At 44.5% G+C, this 16,828-nt stretch overlaps 1 protein-coding gene across 4 annotated transcripts in view; it reads right to left on the bottom strand.

Annotated features, from left to right (window-relative positions):
- The window catches only part of Entpd1 (ectonucleoside triphosphate diphosphohydrolase 1), a 127,509-nt gene that overhangs the window by 70,819 nt on the left and 39,862 nt on the right, over positions 1 to 16,828 (bottom strand). Inside the window, 1 exon segment of one of the 4 annotated variants that reach the window (NM_022587.2) lies at positions 8,442 to 8,518. The exons of 1 other annotated variant lie outside the window; for it this stretch is intronic. In NM_022587.2, the coding sequence (NP_072109.2) occupies positions 8,442 to 8,457 (16 nt within the window). In that variant the 5' untranslated portion in view covers positions 8,458 to 8,518. 4 annotated transcript variants of the gene reach the window in all.

Below are 16,828 nucleotides of genomic sequence, written 5' to 3'. Positions count from 1 at the left end.
TGCGGACACTCTAGAAATCACACTCTGGGGGTAAAATGGCACACCTATTTTGGTAAATAGTCTCTCTGTGCCTCAAGTGAATAGACACAGACACTACTGGACAATTCCACTCCAGCTTTAGCCCTACGGGAATTAAAGGTATTGTCTACACAAAAGGTTGTTCATGTACCAAAAAACAGGATGTGGAACAGCCTGCCAATCAGGTGAGTGATGGACAGATAGCTAACATGAGATACACCATGGGCTGTATCAGACAGGACATAGCTGGTATAGGCAGACCTACGATAAAAACTAGACTGTGTGAGCCGAGGGCTTGGAAGAGGGCAAGGGTGGACGAGTAGATGGGAAATTGGGGTGATTATTAATGGGTATAGAGGCTTTGAAACAATAAAATGTATTGAAACTGATTGTGACAATCATCCACAATTGTGTAAATATTCTAGCACCAACTGAACCATAGATCTCAAGTGCATGAGTCTCATGGTACGGAAATCATATCTCCAAATGACGAGACCAACGCCCAGGATCTGAGTCTGAACTCCACGTTTCCCAACTGAGAGGCATTAGTTAAGTAGCTCACTGCTCTCACCGCTCAGCTATCAGTGAAGGAGCCAAACAGAACGGCACCAATCTCTGTGGTGTTTCAAAACTGAATTAACATCTGTTAAGTGATAGAACAGTCTATGACCCACATCCATCTATACGGTAACTAAGGCAATTTCACTCCCACTTATTAAATATTAGTGTCCTAATAACGGCTGCTGACACAAATTAGCACAATTTATTCTCTCAAAGTACTTGGAGTCGGGGCTTAGGGAAATGGCTCAGTAGGTAAGAGTGCTTGCTGTGAAAACATGGGAACCTAAGTTCAAATCCCCAGCACCCATGTAAAAGGCCACGCATAGCTGGGAATGCCTGTCTAAGCTACAAAGGTAGGTGAATACTGAGAGCTGACTTGCCAGTCAAACAGCAAGTTCCTGGTTCATCCTTTAATATATAAGGTTGACAATTTTTAAGGAAGACATCAACATAAATTTTGGGCCTTTGCCTATAAGTGCAAACACACACACTCAAACACACACACACAGTGAATACACTGTAATTTCACTTAGGAGAAAAATATAATTGGAGATGAATTCCAACACAATTTAAAAGATTGAAACTGATTAATATCAATTTTATGTTTTAAAAGTAATATATCCATGCATACTCATAGGTTTTTAAAAATTCACCATCTGTCCATTTGCAAGGATATTTCAGATATTATAAAGCCATATTCTCTAAACACTAAGAAGCGAATGATAAATTAAGAATAATCTAAACAAAATTAGAATTTTTTAGAACTTGAACCATTATATAGGTTAAAAAGGCATTTAAAATATAGTATCAAACTACTTATAAACTACTAAGCTGTGTACAAAAAATGTGTTGGATCTCGTCACAAAAACACTATAAAACGTTATGAAGACACTAGGGACAGATTCCACAGAACTCCTGCAAGTGCTGCAGAAGTTAAATGTCTTCAGTGATGGATCACTCTCAGAAATTAAATTATAAACATAAAATGCAAGTTAGTAATAGGTGAGCAGAGACTGTGGACAGTATGCAAAGACTGAACACATGGTGTGAAAAGTACCATAAGGATTCTAGAGGCCTGGAGAGATGGCTCAGCGGTTAAGAGCACTGACTGCTCTTCCAGAGGTCCTGAGTTCAATTCCCAGCAACCACATGGTGGCTCACAGCCATCTGTAATGGGATTCGATACCCTCTTCTGTGTCTGAAGACAGTGACAGTGTACTCACATACATAAAATAAATAAATCTTTTTTAAAATAAGATTTCTAGAATCTTTAAAGAATTATGAAGACTCTTAAAGTAGATGCAATTAATTTTTTAATCAGTCACTAATGCTGTCAAGGATGCTGGAGAGCAGGAAGCAGCCGTGGCACAAAGGGCCCATGCCTTGGGAACCAACTTGGCTTTGGGAGGGCAACTTAGCGTGGCTATGGAGAGTTTCAGAAAACGTTTACAGGTTTTAAACTAGAACTCTTACTTCTGGGATTCCAGCCTCATAGGGTGCACCTTTACTTAGGGAAGAAGTCCCTGGGCTGATGTTTATAGAGGATGTTGCAAAAGACGGAACTTGTTAAATCAGCTACGTAACTAAAAAGTGTGCTAACCCAGGCTATGCTACCTAATGGAAAACACTTGTGGTTCACACGCTCACTAAAAGCCAGAGTTCCAAACTGTAAACACCCGGATGATCACGACGCTCTCACGAGTTTTAAGGCAGCACCAAGTAGAGGTGAGATGAGAGGGGTGGCCCAGTCAGCTTTCTCAAGGGCCTCTCCTCACCCTAACGGGGTTACATGGAGTCCTCACTGCATGCAGTACTACACAGCATCCGTGTGGACACTGAGCAACTCTGTACCCGTGCTCTGTATGAGGCCAAAAGAAACATCTCTGAAATCACTCCTTGAATTTTGACCACAAAAAAATAATTCCTTACATTCCTTCATGTCTTCTACTTTCTCGTATTCTACTTCAAAGGCATTAGTCTATTTCCCCCCATTTTGTTTTGAAATGTCATTGTTACTCACTGTCTCCTTTTGTAAAGCATGTGTGTGGCCGGGTTTGGTGATACACGCCTATAATTCCAACACCAAGAGACTGAGGCAAAAGGATCACAAGCCTTGTCTGGGGTCAGGGTGTGTGTGTGTGTGTGTGTGTGTGTGTGTGTGTGTGTGTGTGTGTGTGTGTGTGTTGACTTTTGTCTAGGTCAAAAATTTTTTACATAAAAATGTTTTTAACTCAAAGGAAACATCTGTGTTGGGCAGATTCTATAATTTGGTCTCTAACCCCTTTGATACCACGGGACAGAAAGGGCAGATTGTGTTTAGGTCAGACGCCCTCTTTCACAGCCTCATTTCTCCAAACCTGAGGGAACCTCAGCATTCCTCTCCACACCCACTTCCCTATCTTTGCCACTAGGATCGTTCCCACCCTATGTGTGCAGTGCAGACACTGTACCCGGCATGCTGTGCCCACGCTCAGAGCCCGAGTCCCTGCAACCCCCAGCTCCCCGCACACTCCTAGATCCAGCACAGGATTCTGCAGGCAGCCACACATGAGCTTCCAGCCCTGCTCAAGCTGAAAGGGGAGAATGAGAGAAGCTTAGTGAACCTGGGAACTGTGGGGAAACAGAAAAGTTGAAAACAGGGACTGGAGAGATAGCGGAACTCTTAGGAGCTGTTTTTGGAGAGGACCTGAGTTCCACTCCAGCACCTGTGTCAGTGGCTCACCAGTGCCTGGACTTTCAGCTCCAGGTGATCCAAGGCCTCTGGACTCTATGGGCACCTATGCTCACTTGCATACACCCACACAAAACCCACACACATACATACTTCGGCGTAATAAATCTTTTTAAAGCTGAACATATTTAAAAACTCTAACAGAAGGCCTTTCTGTTCTGCAGTAGGTTGTGTGCTGAAGGTACATGCTTGTTCCTAGATCATGGCAAACTCTAGGCCAGAAACTCTGGTTGTAAGGCATGTGTTTTTCTGCACCAAAAGATGAATTAGGCTTCCCATTATCCTGCAACGGCATAGCGAGTTACTGGCTCCACACGGCAGCTCAGGGAGTAGAGGGTAAAGAAGGGGAGGGGCTCATCTACCAGTACCAAAATAAACAGAGACTAAGACTTGCTCGACCTTGTAGAACTGCCAGTCAGGGTGGTCAACGAGGCCATCGCCACCTGGCCGGTGGAAGGAATGCAGGACCTCAGCCTCACCCCAGAGCTTCTGAGGAGACTCCGAATATTAAGATCTTCAATGATGCACGTGTCTAAAGTCTGAGAAACTCAGACCCAGAAATACACAGAGAGAGAGAGACACACTCGCATGCGTGCACACACAGACACATATAGATGAAGACAGAGACACTCACATGTGTGCACACCACACACATACACACATACACACATGCACACATGACAAAAACAAAGCTCATGCACCCCCTCTTCTGTCGAATCTTCAAAATGTCTGATGACTCTTCACCACAATCGCTACTCTAGGTTTTGGCCTTTCCCCAAAATAATTGAAGGAATAAAGTCTACATAATTTTCCACAGGCCTTGCCATTACCCTAGACAAGCTGACCTGAATTAAACACTCACCCCTTGGTCACAAATACTGATTACAGAGAAGCAACTGTAACGCCTCAGAGGGAGAGAAAGACTCTGAAAAGGTGTTTTAGCCAACGACAAGCAGTACAAGTTCATGCTGCCAGAGAGACCTCACCACTTACTCTATCACTGTGCAGGGAAATCATGATTAAGGAGATCATCTAATGTGCCGCTGATCACTCTGTAAATGTTAATTTAATTGCATGACTGGTAATCCTAAACTCAAGGTCAAGACTCAAGTCTGCAATTCTGCCTTTAAATCTACAGGATGAGAGGCAAATAGGTCCTGCTCAGAACGTGGACTAGAGCTTCAGTCCAGGCTGCAGCCTAGCAAAAAGAAAAGTTCCTTTGGCGCTGGTGACTGGGGAAGGAAGGGGCTTTCTGTGGGCACTGAACTTCATTTATCTTTCTAAGTCCAGCTGAAAGCAGCCCTTTCTTTAAGACATGTTCTGAGAACTCATTTCTGAGTTGTGTTCCTCATGGCACTGTCTTTGGACTGGTCTTGCGGCTCTCAGGAGGAAGAACTCATTTGTTAGTTCAAGCTTTACAGACTGACCACATGGTCAAAAATGTCCCCTCTGCCTCTTACCAGTTGTGTGACTTTGGCTTAGTGACTTCCTTCTATAACTGTGACATGCATAAATCCATACCCAAGAGTTGTTGTGGAGATTATACAAGACAACATATATGAACCACTAGAGAGTCAGGCACATGATTATCGATGTTAGCTATTATTAGCACTTGACAGACTCTGGCTTCTATTAGAATTGGTTTCATATGTCTCCTTTCCCTACTACATCATGTGCACACTGTTTATATCCCAAGGAGCTGGCAAAGGTACTTACAACTGGCAGACAAACAATATTTGTCAAATTGCTTTGAAGGTGTGCCAGGAAGAGGAAGGGGGAGGAGGGTACTGGGAACCAACAATGTACAATATGATTTTACCCAGGGACAGACTCTGCAGTGTTTGATTCTCTTTTGTTACCACAATACACTGCTTCAGACAGCAAAATTTCTATAAAGTAGGACTAGAGAGGTGCTATTTATCAAAATAAATGTTTTGTTCAGAGATAGCAAAGGTATGCTAGGACACATCTAAAAATATCCAGTTTGGTCCCTGACTGAGGGGACTAGAGGTTGAAGTTCATCCAGAGCTGGATGGGACAAACTGGGTGTCTTAGCATGAAGTCACATAATTAAGACCATCAACCTAGGGTTTCAAGAGATGGCTCAGCACTGACTGTTCTTCCAGAGGTCCTGAATTCAGTTCCCAGCAACCACATGGTGGCTCACAACCATCTGTAATAGGATCTGATGCCCTCTTCTGGTGTGTCTGAAGACTAAACACACACACACACACACACACACACACACACACACACACACACACATGCTTTTCAGTATATCTACAGAGAACGATGTCTGTGGACTGCTTAGGAGTTATTTGCATCAATGTGGGGGAAGACCCATGACTAATTCACAGGCTCCTTGTAGCCCTTCTGACTCAGAATGAACATTGACTACAATAATAATAGTCTATTAGATACTGACTGAGTTCCTACTAAGGAGCCCAAGGTGCCCATGGCTGACAAGAACCTTCTGGACGTAGACAAACGCCTAAGGAGCACCTGTAGGCAGAGCACAGCATTTGCTGTGATGAGATCAACTTCAAGGACTTGTCCCCGTGGCTTATGTGCTATACATACATAACAGGGACATCAAAGACCAGTTGAGGACCTCATGTGGTAAAACTACCAGCCCAACCCAGGCCACGGACTTGCTTTGCAGCTCTTACTAAATCAGTAAACTAGCTGGGTATTCTCTCCTCGGCTGAGGCTGCTTTGTGAGTACCCAGCTGCCTTCTGCCCACTGTCATGACTGAGGCCTTTTTCCACCACTCTGCCTGCATGGACAACAAAGTGTCTATGCCTTTCACGACTTAAAAAAAAAAAAAAAAAAAAAAAAAGGTGCACTGGATATCGTACTTCCAAAGGTGAATCCAGAAACTAGCATTACAGGCTGGAAAATGTCATAGAAAGAAGGTAAATGAACACTATGAGCGTTAGCATTTAGGCTAGGCTCCACCCCACAGTTACCTGGCAACAATCAGGTGTACCTGACTCACTGTAAAAGGGGCTGCTTACCCCTTCCTCTCTTTTTTGGTCTTTGCTCTTTCCTGCTCCTTACCCTCTCTCTCCATTCCCCTTTCCCCTCTCCATGTGCTCATGACCAGCCTCTCCTCCTCCTCCCCCCCCCCTCAGCTCCCCTCCCTATTCTACACTATACCATCCTGTGGCTGGTCCCTCAGGGGGAAGGGATGCCTCAGCATGGGCCCGCAGAGGCACCCCCTTCCCCTACACCATACCGTGCCTCCACCAAACATATGCCTGGCTTTTCTTTCTTTTTATAAAACACAGCGATGAGTGACACCTTAAACAGTAAAGGTTGAAGTGGCCAAGGCAGGTCCTGAGCTAGGCCAAAGGATGAGAGAAGGCTTCACGGGAGAGCAATACTCAAGGAAAATCTAGGCGCGCGAGCAGCAGCCTGTGTTTATTGAGCACACAGTCTCCATTGGGAACTTCGTGTAGATCATTACTTGTCCTTACAACCCTATGGGGCCGGTATTATTCTCTCCATTTCACAGGTGAGAAAGTTGGGGCCCACAGTCAAAAACAACGATGGAGCTGCAATTCAAACAGAGGTGGGATGGCTCCAGGATAAAGAAGAGGTCAGCTAGGCCTCCAAGATGGAGGAAAGTGCCTTGCAGCTGACTGAGCGAGCAGGAGGGAGGCTGAGGTCCCTGGGGAACTGAAAGTAGCTTGGTGAATACTTGCTGGGGGTGGGGACACATGTTCAGAAGAGAAACCAGAAGTAGAGGAGCTCTGGTTAGACCTAGACTTTTTGACACCTAGACGTTGGATTCACGAGGTCTAACCCCTCCAAGCCTCAGATCCTCCCTTTTGCAAAAGACCATATGGAATAACAGTGTCTGCCTCTCTCCCATAACGAATGACCATCAACACCAACTGAGATTGGTGGCGTAGACTTCACTACAAAATACAAACTCCTTCACAGTCGAGATTTCATCAGTCTCCTCCCCACCAGCTTCAGAGATGCACAAGTCTAGAATCCAGTGATCCAGGCTTCCTTCCCCCCTTCCTAAGTAGCCTTGCAGGCGTCTACAGTTGCCACTTCCTAGGTACAGGATCCTAAGGTGAGTTCCGCCCTTGGTTCCTGCACTGACTCTTCCAGGAAATGGAGGTGATAAGGACACGCTTACCTTATATGGATGATGTGAGGGAAGCTGCGTAGGAAGCTGTATGGGAAAAGGAGCACAGGTCCCAGCACACAGTAAATAAAGCCTTAGCAAATCCACACAGCTTTGGTCTGCTTTACTTAAGAAGAAATCTGTTTGCTAGTTCTCTAGTCCCTGCACCCTATGTGATAGAAATCTGTGAGCCTGTTAGAAGCTGGCGGACGATGAAGTAGGTTCGCGACCCGACATTCCCCCTTTGTTCCTGGCTCCCAAGGACTGGCAAGCAACTGGCTCTCCGTCCTGGCAGAAAATGCCCAAAAGAGGTAAAAGGCAGAGACTGCACACCATTTGTACAAACCAGTCTGCCCTTGTGGTTCGTAGGCAAAATCTAACTTGGTCAGTCCGATCTGACCTGCTCTTTTTAAAGAAACTCTTCCTTTCTTCCCTCCACCCCTTTCTCCCTCTCGGGGACAAGCACACTCCCCCACACAGCTCAAGGAGCTTACGGCATTTTTACAACACGCACTCTGGGGTCCTGTTGTGACAGCCTCTTGCCACATTAACTTGCCTGTCCAACTCCCCGCAGAGAAGGAGCAGAGTCTTTGCTAATGTCCCAGCAGGAAAGAACGCAGGAAATTCGAACAAAACAAATCTACACGCAGAACCCAACATCTGCAAGCCAGGGACCCAAACCGACACTAGATGACTCCGGACTGTAGATGAAGCAGCTGCTTCTTTAGGTACAAGAGGATTGAAAAACAGTTACTTGTCGCTTTAAAAAAACACATCTGCATACCAATTAATTATGAATATTCATCGACTCCAGCCTACCCTAGAGCACTGCAACCCTGAGCTCTGTCTGCTTCCCACAGCTTCTCCGCCTTGCTCGGGAGAGTGGGCGTTCATTCAGGCGCTTTGCCTTTGCGTCTTTCAAGTACTTGCTTTGGGTCTGGGCTTTTTTCCCCCCTGAAGGGTTCGGATCAAATCAGTTCTGGTCTTACCCTTTATATCTTCCATAAGGGGCAGCTTTTTGTTTTCTTCCTCTTCCCTCGTTTGTCTTGGGTGTTTTTGTTTTTGCTGCCTCTGCTTGCTGTGGTGGCTTTCTGTGAGAGAGGTACTCACGGTTCAGAGATATAACAGACCCTAGGGCTTGTGGGAGGGGCTAAATTGGCCAGCCCGGTTTCGGAAGTAACCTCAAACCCGATGTCTTTTTCATTGACTAGAAATACTGATTGGGAGAGGAGCCGGGCAGTTCATTTCCCTAGTTACTCGAAAGCTCACTAGGGTTTGTAATTTCTTCTGCCTGGGCTTGAAGTAGTGTTCAGAACTCACTCTCTCCTTCCCCTTCTTTCCTCTTTTCCTCCTTTATAGATCTCTCACCCTCTCTGTTACAAAATCTATTTTTCTCCCTTGAAAAAGACATTTCTACTACTACCAAAATAAATGAATAAATAAAATAAATAAAGAGGGAAAGCTCCTCGTGCTACAGTTACAACCTTGGTGGCCTTGATACCCAGCACCTGATCCCCTCCCAGCCCCTGATGAGCAATCCTCTCTCAGTCTCTGGAGAAGAATGCAGGCAATGGGGACAGCTCCAGGCAAAGCCACACCGTTGTCTGGAAAGCCTTATGGGACCCCAGGGTAAAGTGCTTACTGGGAACCTCGTCAGCTATGAAATGACAGACGTCATCCTCTTTTCTCCAGCGTTGACTTCCTGCCTCCAAAGCCCTAGGCACAGGCTTTGCAAGGTGACCCAAATGCAGGTGAACTATGAACTTGTTTTGAAATGAAGAGGTTTGAAAAGAGGGCGGGCCCTCAGCGAGGAAGGTGTAAGTCCTCAAATCCCGAAGCCACTTGGACAGTTTCCCCTTCCTTATAAGGCTGCTGTAACTTAGCTTTGAGGTTTGAAGGAGACCCGAGGCATCCCATCAAGCCAAGATGACAGCAGGAAAACTAAGCCACTGCTCCTACTCACATGCCACAGAGCATGGAGCCGACCTCTCGTTTGCCACCATACTTCCGACACCAGATTCTCCTTACAGCGCTGGTACTCGGTAAACTGTGAATGGCTGGATTTGTGAATGAACAGCAACGATGCCCAGCCCTCTGATTTCTAGTTCTTGGGGGTTTTGTTGTTGTTGTTGTTTTTTTTTTTAATCTGTATTTCCTTTATAGCAGAGAATTCGTGTCTGGAGCTAATTATACTGCTAGACATAGTTCTGCCCAAAATCATTTACTTTGGGACCACTGAAGACAGCATTGAAGGAAATGCATTGTCTGCTACACTGTCAGTGTATTTGTAAAGGCACAGGGCTGACGTTTCAGTTTAGATGTCTGTTGCCTCGCACAATGCAGTGGCTGCCACACGGCACATGCTCAGTGGATTCTGGGTACTTTGACAAATACAGAACTGTATAGCAAGATTTTCTATATCTTACTAAATGGCGCATAACTATAGGATTTTGCATTTAGAAGAATAATTACACTAAATGAAAACCTAATAAATGCCTTCCCTAGGGCCAGTTTAAACTGTATTTCTAATAATGAATATTGATTGGATATTGTCTTATGATAATATATTTCATAGTGAAATTTTTGCAAATATCAGCAATCTTTGTGGCTTTATGACTACACGTGTACTCTATAAACAATACGAAGTTCAGGCCTGGAGAGATGGCTCAGTTGATAAAAGCCTGGGTTCAATCTTCAGAATCCTTGGTGGATGCCAGGAGAGGACAGACTCCCACAAACTGTCCTGTGACCTCAATACACGTCCCCCAAATACACATACCCTCCTCCCACCCTCCCAACCATAATTCGTTTCTCAGAACTGAAGTTTACCTGAATTGAACACATTACTGTAGGAGCAGCCTTTCATACCAAACTAACTCACCCTACACAAATCTCCTGACAACAGTTAATGCTTTCAGTGGTGGCGCACTCCGAGATGCAGTTCAATCCCATTGCTCAGTCTACACAGCTCCTGGGTATCAGGAAAACATTAAGGTTGAGCATGTGTCCAATCACATGAGAGTAGTTTACATAAGAGATGGCCTGAAGGGAACATGTGCCTGTTTAAAGGCCTGAAAACGGCTTTAAAATTCCATTTTATTTCTGAACAAAAAAGAAAAAAAATCCATCATTGTAATTTTATTGCTTCCTTTCTCCAATAGAAAGTAAGAAAGGTACTCAAGAAAGTTGCTAGAGCTAAATATAACTGTCCTTCTTTTACCGGTGAAATGTATTTTTAATGTAAGTTCTTAGAAAAAAAGTTTCATTTTTCCTACACCTTCAGTCTCCTACATTATGTCAGTTCCTCCCTTAGCATCTGAAGTAGCTGAGTTTCTATGGGGAAAGATAAATGCTGGCACTTAATGAGCACAGAGGGCTCAGTGCTGCAAGATGAGAACGGGCTGGAGATTAGTTGCTCACAATGCAAATGTACGCAACAGGGCCTGACCATAGCCAAAGACGGTCAACACTATCAATTTTATGCTGTATGCATTTCTTCCACAGTTTTGGTTGTGTTCTGGTTTTGTTTTGATTTTGATTTCAAAAACAAATATGCCACCAGCCTCTGCCTCTTCTCTCTTTCACACATCACGACTTTGCCTTCCCTGACTCTGCCACTCCCTCTTAATTCACACATTCCTGTGAACCAATGCTCCTGGGAAGAGGCTGTGTCTCCAAGGACTGCTTGACCTGTAAAGACTGAAGCTGGAATGTAATCGGTCCAGAGGCTGATTACCTTAGCTAATTGCCTTAGCATGAGCTAGCTTTTGGCTCCATGAATAGCCCTCCCTTGCCCACTTGTGTGTCAGAACTACCTGGGATCAATAGATTAAAAACCTTTTGAAACCTATCGATTTAGCAGACACTAGCTATGTCATCAAATAGCATCTTGGGCCTATAGAAAGGCTTCCTTCTGTTATACCCACCTCTCTGATGTAATCACCAATGTATTTTAAACTTGCCTGGACTTATGACTCTTTTTGTTCTGTAAAACCACAAAACTTCATAAAAATGTGAGCCCTCCCAACTGCCCATATCTTACTGGTGACCAAATATTGCTGCTCTATTCTTGCCATTCTCGAATCTGCCTCCTCTCCTTTTCCCTAGCCTCTGCCATTATGCTTTGTCCTCATCTTTGCCTGAACAACTGCAACTTGGTGTCCCTTTCAGGTCAGGAACAAAGGAAATCAGAAGTCTCTTCACGTAAGGAAATACATGTCCAGTCACCTGGCTTCAGAAGGATGTGTGTTCTCGCTGAGCCTCCTCGAAATAATGAGCCCAAGAACCCAGACTTGAGTGAGGGTCTCCCCACTCCGGGGGTCTTTCACTCACACTGTCAAATGCACACGGTGTCGCACTGTGTTCACCCTGTCAAATGCACACGGTATCACACTGCTTTATAATCTCGTTTATATTTCATCCCACAAACTTTAGAGTCATATTTCAACCTTCTTTCTTCTCACTGCATGTCTAACCCTTCAGCCAGTGCTGTGGCTTCTTCCTTCAAGACATATCCAGAACCTGATCTCTCCTCGTTACCTCCACGGCCTCTGTACTCATACAGACCGTACCAGTTGTGAGGTGAATTGTGACAGTCTCTTCACCAGTCTCCAGCTTTCTGCTCATCAGTCAGTCAAGCCTCGACACAGCATGCATAGTACCAGGATAAAACAAAGGATTCTATCAGTCCCCTGCTGGAAATCCTATGATGACTCCACCTCACAACAAGAACAAAACCCCTGCCAAGCCCTGCATGATGTTTTACTGTATTCTTCTTGCTCCTTCTGGTCTACCCTCAGGGATGTGCTCTGCTCTTCCTCCTGTCTCTAATGCCATCTTTACAAATATTCATGAGTTTCTCCCTACATGCCTGCATGTTCTCAATGAAATACTGCCTTCTATTTGTTGATGGGAGGTTGGAGGGTGGGGGGACTGCAACTCTCGTCCCAGAGGGAATAAGAGATAGTTTATTTTTGAGCCATTTTAGTGACCATGATTCAGGAACACAGATTTAGGTTGCCCCAAATTCCATCCTCCAACATAAAAGTAATACCATGAAGTGTCATAGTTCTACCAAACAGAGAAAGTCATAAGTCAAGACAAGTTTAAAATACATCGGTAGGTACATCAGAGTGGTGGATACAGCAAGATGGGAGAGGCTTTTCTATGGGCTCAAGATGCTATCTGATGGCATTCTTAGCTTTTAGGTTGGTAGAAGCTAGTGTCTGCTAACTTAATGATCTATTTGTCACAGGTTGTTAGTTCTGACCCACAGTGGGTAAGGACTGGCTATTGAGGGAGCCAAAGCTAGCTCAGGATAAGGTAACTAGCCTACGGATCCGTAACGTTCCAACATCTCTACTTCTCTGCAGTTTAAAGTCCGTCTTTGTGGACACAGCCTCTTTATGGAATCCTCCTTTATAGACCCTCCCACCAAGGCTGTGATCTTCACTATGATTCCCCACTAAAATAAACCAGACTCCTTGGAAAAATAGCTGAGCCCAAGCCTAAGGCAGAAAGTGCATGAGAAGTGAGTCTGAAAGCAGGGCTGGTATCCAAAACTGCTAGGGCCACACCAGAATGACTTGGGGCCAATCCCAAGTAGATACCATTAGTCAAAATAGGAAAAGTTGAAGCAACAATTGAAATAATAACCACAACGGGTTGGAACTCTTCAGATATGCAATATGGCCAGTGTTTATAATGGGAGGAATATCAACACTTCAGCGTCTTTGTTGCATAAACTGTACCAGACGACCAAATGGCTCATGAGAAAAATCCTCTTTCAAGGCTTACAGACAAGAAAGGAATGCCACTGGCAGCATGTGTTTGTCACTGCTTTGCTGACAACTAATAAAACCATGTGTTTAAGTAATAATCATTGATGGCTGTTTACATCACAAAAGGAGGCAGACATTCAGTATGTACCTTCTGACGGAAGGGTAGAACGCCCTATCTAAAGTTGCTTCGTAAAAGAAGGGGGCAGTAAGGGGAAGGGGGGAGAAGAGGATGAGTTTCGAGAGCTAACTACCATTTCGAAGGAAATACATGGCGCAGAACAACGGAATACACTAAGACATTATAGAGAGCTAGGTGTGATGGCGCACCCCTGTAACCCCAGCATTCAGGAAGCTGAGGCCGGAAAATCTGAAGTTCAAATCCAGCCTAGAGTATACAGAATGACTCTGTCTTTTAAGAAAAATCAGGAAAATCGAATATTTGAGCACTGATTGACTATATTTTGTAATATAATATTTTTCATTCTTTTTTATATTTTTATATTATGTTTTTTCATTCTTAAGCATGATATTATGGCTACAGTTTTGAAATCTATCTTTTGGAGATACATGGTGAATGCAAACAGGTAAGTTGACTATTAAAACAGAACAAAGTACTATTCTTTCTGTAATTTAAACGTTTGAAACTTTCTGCAATAAAAGGTTTTAAACAGGATTCTAGACGGTGAGTGGGCACTGGTTTGATAATATGCAGTGGCTGCAGGGTGGAACTGAGGCAGAGTTTAATAACGCAGCTCAGAGTTTACTGAGTCTTCTCCGTCTGCTACAGTAGCTTGGGGTCAAGAGGTGGTAATGTTCAACTATGGCAAGGGTCAGGTTTTTAAAAAATGTAGTCTGGAGAGATGATTGGCACAAAACAACCTGAGCTGGGTGTGGTGACTAAGGCCTTTAATCTCAGCACTCAAGAGACAGAGGCAGGGAGATCTCTGTGAGTTCAAGGCCAGCCTGGTCTTCATAGAACTCCAGAATAGCCAGGACTACATAGAGAGGCCATGCCTCACAAAGACAACAACAGAACAGGCCAAGCATGTCACTGCACAATGGTCAGATGAAGAGATCGTTTGTAAGAAAGATTAAAAGTGATTGAGCAATAAGCTAACCATAGCTGAGAAACACCAGGTAAGCAAGAGCAGCAGATTCACCGTGCAGTTTGCCTGTAGCGCAAAACTGGCTGGCAACATCACATCTCCTTCCCTTTTGATGTGGAACCTAACAGTAGGTACAGAAGTCAGGAAGGTACACACCATCCAACGTGCAGCATGGCTTGGCAGTATACACTGCTCTCCACATACCCAATTGCCATGGGTCAGGAGTCACTCTCATCGGACTGATTGCTGATGCAGTTTCTGCATCCCGTAGGCAGGGGGAAGGGAGGAGAGACAGCTGGTTGAATTGAGTGGACAATGGGCATTCTGGTCTCCATATTGTTTCTAAGGCTCCATTAAAACAGTAGTCCTTTGATAAAACTCATGAAAAGAGGTACTTGGGTTTTATGTATCATAAAATAAATGCCCAGGGTAACTATGGTACAAATGGCTGGCTATGCCAGTTCCAAGAAAGCCTGTATTTATCCATTCAGCCTTTGTTATGTGTTAATATACTGAAACACTCTGCAATATCCCAGTGTCCAAAACGTTGTGTGCTTTGGTATTTTTTTAAACAGCACAGACTAATGAAGGGTTTGCTTTAAAACCTACTTCTGAGGATCACAGAGTATGGGGTGGGAGGCGGTAAATGAAGAATGTGGGACCCTAGAAGATGACCTGACACACAGCTCACACACGGAAAACCGAGCTCCTTGGTCTTTACCTGTGCTCTAAATCTGTGTGGAACAAAAAGGTTTGTTTTTCTTATGTCTCTTGCCCCACTTACATGTTTTGTGTATATTTTCAGAAGTAACACAAGGGTTTCTGAGGTGACTAGGAACAGAATCTTCATTTTATACGATACAGGGTCTCTCCACTCTCCTTGTCCAAATTTCTAGGGATCCTAAAGATTCCATTAGCAGCTCTAGAGCTGGGGCCCCATTACAAAGGGGAGCAAAATGAAGAAGATGGGCTGGCAGTCCTTCTGTTCTCATGATAGTAAGCTCACGCCACGGTAATCAGGGAGGAATCCTGAAACTCAGAGCTAGGAAACGCCATTGGACACCGCAGAAGAGCCAGTTACTTCCTCCAAAAGGGAACTGTGTGACCCAAGGGTGGCCTCACAGAAGACCAGCCTGGAGCTCATAGCATAATTGCTGTGCTGTCGTTAGGGTCAACTGTGTTCAGTTCCAAAGAAAGCACTCAGTGCAACTCAACCGAGACCAAGCTCCAGAACTTCTGAAAATATTTAAAGTTTAAAACTTTTAGCTATTAAATTCCTATCAAGACAGCAAACACATAGGTGATGGCCTGAGACTCTTAAAAGAAAATGGAAGACGATTTCAAATAGGTGGGTGAGTCTGAATTTGTGTGCATGGGTCTGCTCGTTTTGTTAGTACTGGGAATTGAGCTTGGGGAACGACAGAAGATTTTTAGTGCTTCAAAACTATTCCGTATGATGCTGTAATGGTATCTGCAAGGGATCCCAAAATAAAATGTAGACTGTGGGAAAGGTGTTGGCTTGTGTGTGAAGAATGGGAACAACCGCAATGCATGGTGGGAAAGAGGAGGCCCTGGCTTAAGTCAGCCTGGGGCTAAGTGGCAGCTGTAAGGCGAGCGAGTAGCACAAGGAAGCGCACAGAAGCACATTTTTCCACCACCGCTCGCTCTACTAGAATCAGACAAGGAAGTGGATGCTGGGCACAGGAAGCGGGTCTCTCTCTCACTGTTGATGCTGCAGCTTTTGAGTGTTTTAAACAAGGAGAACCCACTCAAGGGATACACAAGGGAGCAGACTGGAACCAGAGTCGATGTAAGTTCATGTTCAGCTGAATAGAAATACATGTGGACGAAGGCGGCAGCGTTTGCATTGCTCACAAATGCTAGGCGGAGAACACATACATATTTCTCTCCATCTTCAGCAAAGATGCCTGATTAGCAACAAGCCACAGACCCTCCCCTCCAAAGCCATTCTCCAACACAAAGGACCAAAAGTGTTCTGAGAGACAGCTGAGTCTAGGACTGGGACAATGTACAGGGTGAGTCGAAAGTATCTTAGAGTGCCACAGTGGGCTTTTACTTTGAATTTTGCTTCTTTTTATTATATGTGTGTGGATGTTTTGCCTGCGTGGGATTATGCAGAGGCCAGAAAAGGGTTACAGCCTATGTGAGCCACTATGTGGGTGCAGGGAATCGAACCTGGGAGCAAAGAGTGCAGTACAGAAGGGAAGTAAGAAGGAATGTCAGCTGCGATGGTAACGAGCCCTGTTGACAGTACACACAATCACTATGATGTCCCCAAAATGGAACTTTATCTCTGTGGTCTTCCTCCTTAACTCCAGGCTACTGACTCGAGCTAACTATGAGTAAGACTTAGAATAGAACAGCTATCCCAACTGAGGGCCGCTCCAAACACAGCCTGACCAGTATTATTTCAGCCTGTCAAAAATAAAGTCTGAGAACTCTTAGCAGCTATGGAGAACATGGAAATAA

Source organism: Rattus norvegicus, chromosome 1 (assembly GCF_021556685.1).
Source record: "Rattus norvegicus strain SHRSP/BbbUtx chromosome 1, alternate assembly SHRSP_T2T, whole genome shotgun sequence".
NCBI classification, from domain to species: Eukaryota; Metazoa; Chordata; class Mammalia; order Rodentia; family Muridae; genus Rattus; species Rattus norvegicus.
Note: the sequence above shows the minus strand (reverse complement) of the source record. Positions and strands in the feature narration are given on the sequence as shown.